General features: G+C 33.6%; 1 protein-coding gene across 4 annotated transcripts in view; it reads right to left on the bottom strand.

The window, feature by feature from the left end:
• Positions 1-16,280, bottom strand: part of LRRC40 (leucine rich repeat containing 40) — a 51,179-nt gene that overhangs the window by 28,374 nt on the left and 6,525 nt on the right. For all 4 annotated transcript variants that reach the window (XM_036445001.2, XM_036445000.2, XM_036445002.2 and 1 more), the window contains exons 3-9: positions 15,541-15,614; positions 12,708-12,837; positions 9,228-9,351; positions 6,830-6,972; positions 5,433-5,605; positions 2,646-2,733; positions 2,492-2,537 (exon numbers count right to left, since the gene is read on the bottom strand). In XM_036445001.2, the coding sequence (XP_036300894.1) occupies positions 2,492-2,537; positions 2,646-2,733; positions 5,433-5,605; positions 6,830-6,972; positions 9,228-9,351; positions 12,708-12,837; positions 15,541-15,614 (778 nt within the window). The remainder of the gene's footprint in view (positions 1-2,491; positions 2,538-2,645; positions 2,734-5,432; positions 5,606-6,829; positions 6,973-9,227; positions 9,352-12,707; positions 12,838-15,540; positions 15,615-16,280) is intronic.

Here is a 16,280-nt window from a genome sequence, read left to right as displayed (position 1 = left end):
CCTTAAACTATTCTTAAAAATAATTAAGTCTTAAGCCAGCCGGTGTGTTTCAGTGATTAAACATTGACCTATGAACCAGGAGGTCACAATTAGATTCCAGGTCAGAGCACATGCCCGGTTGCAGGCTTAATCCCCAGTAGGGGGCATGCAGGAGGCAGTCAACTAATGATTCTCTCTCATCATTAATGTTTCTATCTCTCTCTCCGTCTCCCTTCTCTGATATCAATTTAAAAAACTATTTTAAAAAATTAAATCTTAAAAAAATTCTGAATATTCTGAAATGACTTGGTTCATATCAGAATAAATAAAATTTTCTAGAAGAGAAAGCATACCTGGAGAAGAAAGGAAACTGGCAGGAAATAAGTCTTAGAGTATGATTTTAATAACTAGTTTAAAGGGCAAGGTAGAAAATGGAATATACTGAAGTATACAATTACTTACTTATATAACCTACTAGAGGCCTAGTGCACGAAATTCCTGCACAGGGTGGAGGGTGTCCCTCAGCCCAGCCTGCACCCTCTCCAATCTGGGACCCCTCGAGGGATGTTAAACTGACCATTTAGGGCAGTCGGACATCCCTCTCACAATCCAGGACTGCTAGATCCCAACTGCTCACCTGCCTGCCTTCTTGATTGCCCCTAACGGCTTCCGCCTGCCACCCTGATCACCCCCTAACCACTCCCATGCCAGCCTGATTGATGTCTAACTACCCCCATGTCAACCTGTTTGTCCTCAACTTCCCTCCTCTGCTGGCCTGGCCACTCCTGAAAGCCCTCCCCTACAGGGTTGATTGCCTCCAACTGCCCTCCCCTGCTGGCCATCTTGTGGTGGCCATCTTGTGTCCACATAGGGGCAGGATTTTCGGCCACATGGGAGCAGCCATCTTGTGTGTTGGGGTGATGGTCAATCTGCATATTACTCTTTTATTAGATAGGATACTCACTAGCCATGTTATATAAGGTTAACATGGTAGGCTAAGTTGTGCATAACCAACAGTTTTGAGCTAAATTAACAGCTGCTATAGTTAGCCACTAAGTTTTGGAGGGTTTAGTGGTATCTGCAGCAATATACTCATACAACTAACATTTTTATTTAAATCTTAATGCTCTAATGTATGCCACAGTGACATATGCTAAATAAAAATTTGGAATATATCACAATTTTAGTGAAGCATTAAGAATTTATAGTATCATTTTCTCCTTTGCTCGTACTAAATGAACATATCCTGAAAAATGAGTTTTGTATTTATTTTTTGTCAGAAGTTAGCTAAGGCAAAAGATTCAAATACTTACTAATATACTTCCTAATCAATATTATTTATATCCATATATATTATTATATACTAGAGGCCTGGTGCACGAAATTCATGCATGTGGTGGGGGGAGTGTCCCTCAGCCCAGCCTGCACCTTCTCATAATCTGGAACCACTCGGGTAGGGTCCCTAAGCCTAGCCAGTAATAAGGGCCTATCGGAGCTTTCCTTCCTCTGGCTGCCAGCAGCTGGCCCAGCCCCGCCCCGCCCCGCCCCGCCACAGGTCACCTCCCTCTGCTGGTGATAGGCGTGGGGTGCAATCACTTGGCTGGCCTGGGCCTCCCACTGCAGGGCGATCAATCGCCGCACACAGGGAGATCCCGCCCTCCCACTGCAGTGCTGCCAGCTGGGTAGCCTGGGCTTCCCTCTTTTGGGCAAGTGATTGTGGAGCCCCCCCCCCATCAATCACCCCGCAGAAGTAGAGGGTAGTCTGGGCCTCCCTCTGAAGGGCGATAGTAGGCAATGGAGGGTCCCCCTGATCAATCGCATTGTACCCGCCTTGACTGGCCTGGCACCAGTATGTCAGTGTGGTAGTCCAGAAGGTCATCTTGCAGTTTGGTCATTTGGTCAATTTGCATATTGTGCTTTTATTGTCACAAATTATACAATGTATATAAATTCCATACATTATACTACATAAATAAGCATATATATGCATTTGTGTATATAAATATAGATAAAATCCATATATTATTCTATAGAAGTCAATTTTTTTGTTTTGTTTTTAAATATATTTTATTGATTTTTTACAGAGAAAAAGGGAGAGGGATAGAGAGCTAGAAATATCGACCAACTGCCTCCTGCACACTTCCTACTGGGGATGTGCCCGCAACCAAGGTACATGCCCCTGACCAGAATCGAACCCAGGACCCTCTAGTCCGCAGGCCGATGCTCTGTCCACTGAGCCAAACCAGTTTTGGCACAGAAGTCTAGTTTTGCTTTTTTTTCTAATTGGTACACTGTAACACACAAACCAACAGATTAAAGACAGAACATTATTATTGCGGATTTAAGGATATTTTTATATCTTCAACATACTTATGGCCTATATGGATTGATTATTGCAACCACACTTGGCAGAAACCATTCCCTCTAATTATTTATACCCCAAATACATGTACTATTAGTACTTTACTACCTTTCATATATCCTTCTAACACAGAAGAAAATTGATAAGTACCTTTAATCTTGCTTCGTAGATATTTTAAGACTTCTTGGGTTCCTTTCTGAAAAGGTAGGAAAGGCACATATTCACTAAGACATCTTAAAAGTTTTATACATCAACACATATGTATAAATTTCAAATTTAAAAACTGATTTCCAAATATGCTTACATTTATAATTTCTCTTCGAATTGTTCTCATAGGATTTCCTTCTAGTGCCAGGAATTTCAAATGAAGTTTTCCCAATGAATAGGGCAGACTACAAAAGATTAAACTGATTTCAGGGAAAACATTAAGGGTAAGAATAATTCAACCAAATAGTTGATTATGAAACTAACAACATATAAGTAAGTGTCAAAGAAAACCCAAGTAATATAGGCCTACCATATTTCCCTTTGAAGTAGCTTTACACGTAAAAGAAAAAATAGATTTGTTTGAAATTATATTGTGATTGCTAAAAAAGAAATGTGAGCTATAAAACATTCACTAAATTGTATCCAGTGCTAAAAGTAAATGGTCAAAATATAAATTTGACTGAATCAGTGATTCAAAATAGTTATCCTCACTTATACTAAATATTTTGATTCTGCCCTTAAAGCAAATAAATTTCTTCCTAAATAAAAAAGACAAAAAGAAAAAAATTCATTTTAATAGCCCAATTCATATTTTCACTCAATAAGAAAAGTCATTTTTATCTTTGTCACACAAAAAGATAACCTGTTAAGATTAAATATCCAATCTCAAAATTAAGCATCTAAAATTAAATAAATAGGCACTGGTATAGAATATGAAGATTATTGCCCTTAAAGAATTCTCAGGGGAAAAGATACATATGCACTTAACCAAAATATTATAAATAAAATTATCTTATGTTAGTGGTGAGATTTAAATTAGTACAGCCACTCTGAAAAGCAGAGTCTTACACTTACCATACAACTAAGCAATCCCACTCCTACAGATTTACCCAGGATAAATGAAAATAATGTCCTACAGAGACTTTTACATGAATGTTCACAATAGCCAATAAACTGAAAATAATTCAAATGCCATAATCTAACTAGTGAAAAGAAGAATTGTGGTATAGCTATATAATGGATTACCACTTCATTATAATGAAAATGAACTGTTGATACACAGAATCACATGAATCACAAAAGCCATACGCTTCTCTCTCTCTCTCTCTCTCTCTCTCTCTCTCTCTCTCTCTGAGCTCTGAAAAAAGAGGAATACATATATATCATAAATATTTATACCAATTACTATATTTATTTAATATTATGTATCATAGTTTTTGTTTTAAATATTTGCTTCCCATTGCTTTTTTGCAATAGCCAAAATAAAACTGCCATGAGGAAAAACTTACATATCAATATCTATGAAGCAAGAAATTATTTCATTCACTATTTGTACGGTAAGCACTTTAAGGGATATCCAGTCCACTTATTCTGTCTATGTAGAAGTGAAAAGTGTTGCTCTTCAACCATTCAAATCTATGGCCAATGTACATATGATTGTATGTTCATTGTGAAAACAACTTTGATTTTTTAAAACACTCATTTAAATATACACAGAGAAGAAAATCTGCCTTGCCTAACCTTTCACCTTCCATAAGCAGCAAAACTTGTTTTAGACATCCAAACACAAAACCTCAGACATCTAACTGGTATATGATTCCAGTAAGTCTGAGTCATATTTTTGTATCTGTAGAAATAATTCTATCTCTAAATACAATAGAGGCAAAAGTAGATTTACAGATGTTCAAATGGGAAAATAATACAATATTAAATAAAATACAAGAATAAAGTGTGTTTTATGTACTCACAACTAACTATAACCATATTATAGTTTTATAACATTGTATGATTCTTTGTTCACTACTCCCCTTCTCTCCATCTCCAACACATGATGTCAATATAGTAAACTGGAAATCTACAAAGCTGTCTACAGTGAACTGAATAGAGTAGAAAGTGCTCCTTAATGCTAAACATTATTAGTTTAATCTAATAGAGTTTACTTATTGTAGATTTCCCATCTACAAAACCACTCTTATTCATCTTACCCATTATCACCAATTTATTTTCTAATAAGTTACAATAAATTTGGTTCTTTTCTTAATCTTTCAATAGCTCTCCACCACTTAACTAATTAAAACTGACTTCACAGGTATTTCAAGAACCTCTTCCACCTGGCCTCAACTTATCCCTTAAATCCTAAATTCTCATAATCTGCGTACTTGCATCCTATTGACCAATTCAATTTGACTCTTTATTGTTCTCTGAATACATCCCTATAATTTTCTGAACTTTCCAAGCTTTGTTTATACAGTTTCCTCTAGCCAAGTGATTCATTCTGACCAGCTTACATGTGCACTTGAAAATCATGATCATCCTTTAAAGGTCATATGGTGGGACGAGAATGAAGCAAGACCATGAAAGTGAGTAGATTCTTAAATTTGTGCTCTAATCTAGACAATTAACATGCTTCACCCTAGTTCCAGTCATAAAGATCATCTAAAAATATTACTTCTTCCACAAAGTCTACCTTGATACCTCTCAACTTGTAATTCCTATAGCTCCTTCAAGCCCCTAAAGCATTTTACATCTTTCCCATGGCTTTACAGTCATTTAACAAATTCAACAAATATTTACTAGACAACTTCTATAAGTCCAGACACTGATCTAGAAGTTAGAGCAGTGAACAAAACAGATAAAAATGCAGCCTTCTGAGAGTTTAGTTCTAGTAGGTCAGAGTAGCTTGTAGATGAATCGCATTCTATTAGCATATTAAGCTTGATGTAAAGGACAAAATCTAATTACTCTTTGTAGGTCTGTACCTGATACTTGCACAGAAAACATTTAATTTGGGGGGGAAAATTATGTACTTTTTATAAATATTTTAACTTATGAATTATAACCAAACACAAATATGATTTCTTATTCACTCAATCTTTAAACTTACCTGCTAATATCATTGTTGCTTAGGTCAAGCCTTTCCAATGATTGTAGTAGTGTAATTTCCTCTGGAACAGATTTTAACTTGTTATCCCGAAGGTCTAGCACAAGGATAGAATTCAGATGCTTAAGATGTTCTGCCCCTAACATTTCAATTTGGTTTTCACCTAAATGTAATTCCTACAAAACCAAAGATCAATCATGTATATTTCTGTAATCAATGTTATACTATATAATGAAAATAAAATTGAAATCTTAATTTTAAATCATTGAAAAGCACATAGAAAAAAACATAACTTCCTAATCATTACAGTGCTTAAATTTTCAATTACATTAAAGCTATCTTACAGCTAAAGAAAAATGACAATAAGAAAAATTTTCAAAATTTTTCTAGTAATTTACAAATAATTAAAGGTCTAACCTGGTACAAAGTTCAAAGTTTACAAAACCAAAGAAAAGAAATGATTTAATAGTTACATTTATAGAATAAAAATTAAAATCCAAGAACTATACTGATGAAAGATTAGTTTTCTGTGTATTTTTTGAAGGGAAGAATGGGAAGGAAAGGAGGAGGGGAGGGAGAAGGACGGAGGGAGACAGAGCAACAACACATCAATTGGCTACTTCCTGAACACACCTCGACTTGGGCCAGGGAACATGGCCAGGGAATGCCCTGCAATGCAGATACATGCCCTGGACTAGTAATTGAACCCCAGACCCTGTGGACACATGGAACAATGCTCCATCCACTGAACCACACCGGCCAGGGCAAAAAATTAAAGTTTTAAAACAAATCAGTATAAGTGAAAAAGTTATTTATCATGTTATGTTTGTTATTCCATACTTTCAATGATAATTATTATGTGATTTCTCATTAATAGTATCTTTTATCACTATTAGCATAATGTATTAAGAGAAATTTTTTAACACTAATGCATAAAAAGTATACATAAAAGAAAGCAAAACATGGTAAATTTAGAAGACAATATTAATGCTAAATACTTATAACCAAAAGTAATTAATTTTAGACAGATCTGATTATGATCAGGTAAATGTGAGAGGTGGCAACTTACAGGAAAAGATATATATACTGGTATTCCAGGTCTCCTACAATATGGTCTCTTACCATGTTTGCTTCATCATCTACTACTTCTCCAGGTATAAACTAATCATCAGGTAAAATGAACAAATTTCTATTTTTAAGTTATTTCTTTTAAAATTATATATACTACTACTAATACCATTAATGCATTTAGCCATATTAAAATTCCCAAAACTATTAACATAGGAAAACGCAGCACTTACAACTAACACATATTTCAAATGTAAAGCAAGATTAAAAATTTCATTTTCATAAATAAGTTTTGAAAATATATAGTTACTCAATAATAAACTAAATAGTACCTTTAATAATTTACAAGAAGGAAATTCTGGTAAAAAACGTAATTTATTCCTCCGCAAATAAAGCAATTCTAGTGATTCCATGCCAGCCAATTCAGAAGGTATAGATTCCAACAGATTTGAATTACAATCCAAATGCTTTAATCCTGTAATACATATTTAGCAAAAAATTATTTTAATAGAGAAAAAATATTGGTCTATAATTTTGTGTACATTCAAAAAATATATAATGATGAGAACTTATGTATCTGTGTTGTATACTTTTATAATAATCAAGAATTCTAGAATGCCACTGAATTAAATAAACATGAACTAAGATTTATTTCATTTAATTATAAGATAATTGCTATTAAAATTAATGTTTTATAATAGTCCATGTCATCTAACAAGATTTTTAAAAACTTTGGTTCTCTATTAAATTACTCTAAAATGTACAAGGTGGGGCAAAAGTAGGTTTACAGTTGTTCCTATACAAAATAATATAATCATCCTATATAATATAATAAAAAGGTAATATGCAGACGAAGCCAGTTTGGCTCAGCGGTAGAGCGTCGGTCTGTGGACTGAAAGATCCCAGGTTCAATTCCAGTCAAGGGCATGTACATTGGTTGCAGGCACATCCCTGGTAAGGGGTGTGCAAGAGGCAGCTGGTCGATGTTTCTCTCTCATCGAAGTTTCTAGCTCTCTCTCTCTCCCTCCCTCTCTGTAAAAAAATCAATATTTTTTTTTTAAAAGAGGTAACATGCAAAATGACCATCACTCCAACACACAAGATGGCCACCCCTATATGGACACAAGATGGCCGGCAGGGGAGGACTGCTGTGGGCGATCAGGCCAGCAGGGGAGGGCAGTTGGGAGGGACCAGGCCTGAAAGGAAGGGCAGTTTGGGGCAATCAGGCATGCAGGCGAGGGCAGTTAGGGGTGACTGGGCTGGCAGAGGAGGGCAGTTGAGGGCAACCAGGCCTGCAGGGGAGAGTAGTAGGGGGGGAACCCAGCCTGCAGGGGAGGGTAGTTGGGGTGGACCAGCCCTGCAGGAAAAGACAGTTGGGGGGGGGGGGGGGGGGGGGGATACCAGGCCTGCAGGAGAGGGAAGTTAGGGGCAACCAGACCTGTAGAGGGCAGTTGGGAGAAACAAGGCCTGCAGGGAAGAGTAGTTTTGGGGGACCAGGTCTACAGGGGAAGGCAATTGGAGGGTATCAGGCCTGCAGGGGAGGGAAGTTAATAGGCGTGGCTTGTGTACGTAGCAGAGGTGTGGTCAATTTGCATGCTTCTCTTTTATGAGTGTAGATATTAGAAAAATTTCTATATATTCATCTGTTCCTATATCTCAAGATATTTCTACTCAATTTAAAAAAAATGTTTCTTATATACTCAATGCAGATACCATATTTTATGTTTAACTCTACTTCCTAATACCTTTATTGGGAAATGGCAAAGACAAGCAGTCTTAACTGTTGGTATCACAAGTAAAAGCTCCCCTAAAATGTCAATTTGATTTATGCAGATTTAATTTATGAATTCCTATTATAAATGACAATTAACTATTAAAGTAAAATATACAATTTTATAAATTCACCTTCAAATGATCTGTAATCAACTATACAGAATCATTTTTTACTTCCTTTACAAAACAAGAGTTAAAAAACAAAGAAGGCTTACATATGATTAGCAAAATAGACTAGATAAGGTAAATAGTCTACAGTTGGTACACACTGTGGTCATCCACCAAGAAATAACAGTTTGCCTTTAAACAAAACAAAAAAAAAGCCGTTTAATGATTTTGGACTCTAACTCAAGAATTCTAAGATTATTAAGTATAATTATTTAAAAGGTACTTAAAAATATACCCTAAGTATTTTTATCCCTTACTTTTAGTTCTATAATACTTTCAATATGATGGCTCAGTGGAAAACTGTAATAGGAGCACTAAATTTTAACATTTTTTTTAAAAAAAGGATTCATAATAGGCAAAACTAGACTATCTTTTGTCATTATTAATTATGAACCACAAGGAGGCTACAGCGATGACATAACCATATGTCACTAATAGGAACATCTATGAGAAGGGAATAACCTCTTAGTAAATATTGAATGAAAGAATGAAAATATAGCACAACTCAAAACCTTATTCAATTTCTCAGATATAAAATTTTATCACAATTCATAATCATTATTTCTTTTCCTTTTTTTTTAATATGTCAAAATATCTTTTTGGAGTAGTTTGAGGAAGTTGATAAGTAATAATGGCCTGAAGAAAATCTGACTAGTTGCTATTGTTTGCATTTACCACCATAAAATCTATTATTTTATTTCTCTGCAAATATCTGTATTAAAATTTATTTTGATAAAAATATGTTTCACCAACTTCAAATATATGTATTTTTTTAAAACTGAGATTTACTTTTCATTCCACTTATTTCTGCTGGTAAATTCTTCAGTTGATTACTGGAAAGATTGAGTCGCACCAGACTGGATAGAGAAGAAAAACTAGCAGGAACAGTTTTAAGACAATTATTTGAAAGATCCTTTAAAAAGAGAAAGACAGAATGAATGAATGAACAATAAAAATAAATTATCTCTAAAGAGTATTCCAGAATTATGCAAAGATTGAAACATTATTACATCTATCTATCTATCTATCTATCTATCTATCTATCTATCTATCTATCAATATCTATCTATCTATTTCTGAGGCTATTTTTTAACTCTCCTTCATTAACAGTTTCACAAATCATCATTCAATTACCTCAATATTCTGTGGGCCCACTACATACCCAATAATGTAGCAGAGAGAAAGCAGAATAAATTCTGACTTCACAAACAGTTTATAAAAAATCAGTCATGCTCTTCTATGTATCTTACTTTCAATAAAAAAATCCATTTGTTTATCAAATATTTATTGGCTGTCTGTGATAAATAGGGCAAACTATGGGTAAACTGTAGTCCGAAATGAAATATAACTTTGCAAGAAAGAAATATTCTTGGAGGGAAAAAAGAAACTAAAGCTGAAAATATCACCATTTTAATTTTCGATGAAAAAATATTCCCTCTTGATTTTCTGCTCACCTCAGTAAGTCTGCTTTGACTAAGTCTAGAAGTCCACTACACTACTACAGTACTCATTCATTCAAGCTTGCCTAATTAATCTTTATACCACAATGTTTCTTTTAGTCATTGTTTCTTTTTTATCTTTAAACAGTTACACAAGAACTTGCATTTTGAAGCTCCCTTTAAAAAGACAATGTTATAAAACAAATAATTCTTCTTATAATATTTGAATTCGGTGTAAGTACTCCATTAGCTATCAGGAAACTGTTAGGTAGGGCCAATAGTAACAATGAATAGAAAAAAATAATTTAAAGGAAATGCTCTCTGAAGACTTTCAATTAATCTAAATTTAAACAATTGTATTCTGTAATTCTAAATAAATCAAGAAGATACAAAAAAGTAAAAGTGCTACATCACCATTTTTAAAAATACTGTTGTAAACAATAGAAAATAACATCATAATCTATAATATACAACATAATAATCTACAACTCCAATACTCTAAATTCTAAGAATTAACAGATTACTAATAAATAAATATTGTATAATATTAAAAGTTACTGACACTAAATGCAATGTAGTATTCTGGATTGGATCCTGGAACAGAAAGAAGAACATTAGTGGAAAGACTGGAAAAAATCTTAATAAAATCTGTAGTTTAGATAGTAATGTTGTACCAGTATTAATTTCTTACTTTTTACAGATGTCCTATGGTTATGTAATATATAATACTAACATTAAGGAAATCTGGGTGAAGGGAATACAGGAACTCTCTTTATATTTCTACTAGTGGCCCAGTGCACAGATTCATGCACATTGAAAGGAAATTAGAGGAAAGATTCATGCAGTAATTACGTTGCTGAAAACATTACAAGTCAAAATAGTGTGTTTGTGTATATATAATACTATATATTATAAAATTATATTATATTATTTTATACAATTTTTAGTATTATATTATTTTATAAAATTATATTATAAAATTTTTAGTATTATAAAATTAAAACGTATGTGCAACTGGCATCAGTGAGTGCTTTACATGTATCGAGCATGTCCAAGTCAACTTTTTTTCCCCCCACTGTTTATTTATTTATTTATTTTATTTTTTATAATATATTTTTTAATTAAATTAATATTTTTTCAACGTTTATTTTTAAACTGCTTGTGTGTGTCATATGTACCAGATGGTCAGTGTCGGATGGATGGTTGGTCAGTCACTTAACCTTTTATATATATACACATATAGATAAATCTAAAATCATTCCAAATAAAAAGCTTAAAATAAAAGTTCCTACTAAAGAAAAGATATTAATTCTTCACAAATTCATCTTAAATAACTCAAATCAACAAACCACTAAAAAAGTTAAACATTTAATTATTGTAGTTAATAATTAATTTGATCTAAAATTTAATTAATGTCTACATAGATATTTATACTGCCAATTCTTCAATAAATATTTATTTAGTACCATTATACAAAGTTAGTTTTTACCTAAGAAATATTACCAGTGCAAATTATTACAGATGCTTATACTTTTAATGTTTTAATATATTGTTGCTCACATTATGGTTTATTTGATACTGAATCCTTATCACAATTCTGAAACATCCTTTCATGATGCTACCTATAATCCAGGAACCTATTCAAAGAAATAACTGGGAACTGCTATAGTTTATTAGGGTTTTTTTCTGCTATAGACTCTTAAAAAAAATTCAATTGCTCCCTTTTTCCATTAAATTCCTAAGGAAATCCCTCCTTTGCCATTCACTTTATCTACCTAACTTTCCAAACCTTATTTCTAATCTAACCAGATGGACAGAGTTATTGAAGGAATGGTTGAAGAGACTGTATATTTTTATTTCAAACACTAGAGGAGATAATGGGATATATCAAGAATGTTTTTACAGTAAAAAAAAAAAGTAATTTTCCCTTAAGAAATAAACTTTGAGGCAAAAATGACATGAATTAGTTTTCCAAACCTGGAAGAGGGAAAAGAACAAAAATATAATACTAAATTACTATGTGGAGTAGAGATTATTACAAAATCTGATCTAACATAGCTAAAGCCTTTCTGATGGGATACCTTACAGTGGAATGTTATTCTTTCAGTGGTAAAGTGGAGAGAAAAATATACTTTGGAATCAAACTGGCTTATAATAAAACCCTGAATTCCTTACTTATTAGTTGAATGACTTTAATAAGTTGCTTCTTTGTATAAGCCTAGTTTCTTATCTGTAGTAGGGGATAAACTATCTACCTTGCCATAAGTAAAGCACAAAACAAAGTGCCCATTGTTTTTATAATGCTTAATAATATGATTAAAATAATATTTCTATTGCTTTATAGTTATCTCTTTTTATTAAGATGTGACAGAAATGTAATAAAAATTTTGCCAGATTATGTTGCCATCTAAAAAGATAGAGCAAAAAGATAGGCAGACCTTAAAGGTTACCTGGGTAAACTGAGGACAGAAAGGCTACAAGGTCTCAAAGGAGGAAGTGGAATGGGTATAGTAAAGGGAATTGGTATTTGCTCAAAAACACTTTTCCTCTAATTTGCTAAACCATAAAAGCCTCTGAATAACAAAGTGATTCTCATTACCCCTTTCCCAAACTCTATTCCTAAATTAAAACTAAGGAGATTTCATAAGAAAACAAGATAAACAAATTTACAATTACTTATTTAATGATCTAATTGAAATGCATACTGGTAACCTAATCATATAATCAGTTGCCCATTTCCTCATGATTTTAATCATTCATAAAGATTCTCAGTCTAATGAAAAATGTGATCATTCCCAAATTATACAAAAATTGGAAAATCACAACTTACCAAATCTTCTAAATTGAACAGTTGTTCAAATCCCTCTGGTATAGAAGTTAGTTCGTTATGCTGGAGATACAGGCCCTTCAGGTTTCTGAGATTTGTAATTTCTTCAGGGAGTATCTTCAGTTTGTTATGGCTATTAATAAAATAAATGCTGAATCATCAGCTGACAACTTATAAATATTTATAAACCTTTTTTATGCTGCACAACTACATGGACTAATTAAAAACATGAAATATATTTACTAATATTAAAGTTACTAAGCTTCATATCCTAAAGTAATCAAATTGAGGGTTTCAATGAAAAACAACATAGAAATATTTTTAACCAAATAATTTGTGAACTTTTGATTGCTGCCTTAAAATCAACTCTTAATTTTACATATAAAGTGAAAGAATACACTGGATTCTTATAATTTTATATTGCACCTAAGTTTCAGAATTTTTTTTTTTTTTAATATATTTTATTGATTTTTGTACAGAGAGGAAGGGAGAGAGATAGAGAGTTAGAAACATCGATGAGAGAGTCATCGATCAGCTGCCTCTTGCACACCCCCTACTGGGGATATGCCCGCAACCAAGGTACATGCCCTTGACCGGAAACGAACCCGGGACCCTTCAGTCCCCAAGCCGACGCTCTATCCATTGAGCCAAACCGATCTTGGCTAAGTTTCAGAATTTTTACAAAGATGTGCGCGCACACACACTACAATGCAGCACATCTTATATGGGGATTATGTTTTAAAGTTATCACCCAAGAGAAAATTAGCTGTTTCTGTCTGAGGACCTGGCATGTCCATTTGAATGTAATATAAAACTCCACTCTTCTTTGTACCTAGTTTTAACATTTCAGCTCAGTCCTTCTATAGAGATATTTAGCTTACTGTTTTAAGAGAAGGCCCAAGTCACCGAGGATGACACACTCCCGGATAATTAAGAGATGACTTAGGTTGTTCCCAGACTTACCTCAACTATTCTCTTGGGAATTCCACTCTCTTTTCATTTCATGCCACATATAATTACTCAACAGATAATGGAGAAATGTATTGTATAATAGGGTAACTAACAATAACCTTAAGTTATATTAAAATAGAACTACTAGTTGAAATAAAATGCCAAAAGATGTGTTCTAAAAAAAGAACCACTGAAAATTGTCAAAAACTGGTTACTACTGTTGGTTATATAATCAAAATCTTTATATACTTGATGGGGATCTAGTTGAGCAGAGTAATTCTAGCTATATACTTCCTCCATTTCTTGTCATCATTTATTTCCTCCATCCTAATGTTCATACTCGGAAGCTAAAAGTAAAGCCACATGCACTCTATTCTCCCTCACCTCTTCTGGTCAACCCAACCTAGTCTAGCTTTTGCAAACCACACCCATGCCTTGACTTGTAAGGGCAAGTTCTAAACAATTAGCACCTTTTTTGTATATAGATAATTTTGTTGATTTATGGTGATTTTAAAGTTTTCACCAGATGAGGACTGTTGTTTGAGGTATTGTTTTTCATCAAACCAGTTAACATACCTTCAGAAAACTGACACTTGGCTATATTGTACTATGTTAGATAGATCTGAAACAATATCTATTTTATAAATCATAGTTTGCAAACTATGTTTTGAATACTTATACCTTTTTGTTTTTTTCTCCTAAATGAAATCTTCCCTAATCCATTTTCTCCTAATATGTGTACATATATGTATATAAGGTAGTTGGTTATTCTGGATGTGCAATGAAGAGCCTTGGCCCCCTGGCCACCCAGACATCTATCAACGAATACCAGAAGCATATCCACAGAACCCTAGGAGTCCCCAGAAAATCTTAACAACCACTAATATCAAAACCATCAAATTTTTCATCATTAATAAAAGAACTGTTTTCAGTTTATTCCTATTGCTTAACACTTAGATATTTTTATATCAAAGTAACTTAAAACTTCAGATATCAACAAAAAGGTTTTCTAAAATAACCACATAAAATTGTTTCATAAAACAAATTTTTTAATTCTCACCAGAAGATATGTTTTATTGATTTTTAGAGAAAGAAGAAAGGAGAGAGACAGGGAGAAAGGGAGAGAGAAACACATATCAGTTGCCTCCCACAAGCCCCAGAAGGAATTGAACCCAAAACCTAGTAATGTGCCCTGACCAGGAATTGAACCGCCAACCTTTTTCGTGTACAGGATGACATGTCAACAAACTGAGACACCAAGCCAGGGCAAAAAAAAAGTATTTTTTTTAAATCAACTGGCTTTTAATCTGTAAAACCAGAAAGTATGTATACAATTCTAAAACAAAAAATAAAAATAACCTGAGAATTAAAACTCATTCTTATTCTGCTTTAACCACTTTAAAGTGTTAGAAAAAGGTAATAAAAAAAATACTTTAAAGTGTTAGAAAAAAGCACTTTTTAAATAAATCTTTATTGATTTCAGAGAGGAAGGAAGAGGGAGAAACAGCAATAATGAGAGAGAATCACCAATTGGCTGCCTCCTGTACACCTCTTACTGGGGATCTAGCTCAAAACCCAAGCATGTGTCCTTGACCTTAATCGAATCTGGGACCATTCAGTCTGCAAGCCAATGTTCTATACACTGAGCCAAGACGTCTAGGGCTAGAAAAAACATTTTAAAGAATATCAGGAAGATAGTGCTGGTGGTAGTGGCAAAAGCAGATAGGGGATTGAGCAAAACAGAAAAGAAAGAGAACTCATGGACATGGACAACAGTGTAGTGATTGTGTGTGTGTGGGTGGGGGGGGTGGTGTTGGAAGAAGGCATAGAGAATGGAAAAATAAAGTAATAAGTATTCTTTTAAAAAAATAAGTTTAAATTTTACCTGACATTAAGTTTCTGAAGATTTTCTAGTTCTCTTATAGCAGAAGGAAGGGATGTCAGCTGATTGTCATGTATCTAAAAGTTATTAAAAGAGTCAATATCTAAATCTTATAATTAACCATATATTATCTTTGCCATTGTACAAAATTCTTCAACAATAATCCCGTTCTTCTAATTCAATAGCATTGAGTATTGGAAATTTGTTCTGTGTATAGAAGAGGAAAAGGAGTTTGAAATTGACCAAACTGCTGTTCAGATATCATGAAGTCATGTGATCACTATTAAATATTACAATTTAAAAAAAAACTTCAGCCGAAACCAGGTTAGCTCAGTGGATAGAGCGTCGGCCTGTGGACTGAAAGGTCCCAGTTCGATTCCGGTCAAGGGCAGGTACCTTGATTGCAGGCACATCCCCAGTGTGGGGTGTGCAAAAGGCAGCTGATCAATGATTCTCTCTCATCGATGTTTCTAACTCTCTATCCCTCTCTCTTCCTCTCTGTAAAAAATTAATAAAATATATTAAAAAAAAACTTCACCTCACTGAGTAGAATTAGAATTTCAATCTCAAATGAGAGATGGGAGGGTTAGAAACTAACAATAGTCCTCTGAGGGCATGATTTATGTCAACATATATAAAAATGAGAAGTGGGTGAAGGACTTCTCTCATGGTTTCAAATAATCATATTGTTTTCAAGGTAACAGAAATCTAAGCCAATCCATTCATTTTACAAATTAAAAAAC

This window comes from Pipistrellus kuhlii, unplaced genomic scaffold (assembly GCF_014108245.1).
Source record: "Pipistrellus kuhlii isolate mPipKuh1 unplaced genomic scaffold, mPipKuh1.p scaffold_m20_p_2, whole genome shotgun sequence".
Classification (NCBI taxonomy): Eukaryota; Metazoa; Chordata; class Mammalia; order Chiroptera; family Vespertilionidae; genus Pipistrellus; species Pipistrellus kuhlii.
The sequence above is the reverse complement of the archived record's forward strand: the minus strand, read 5'-3'. Positions and strand labels throughout refer to the sequence as shown.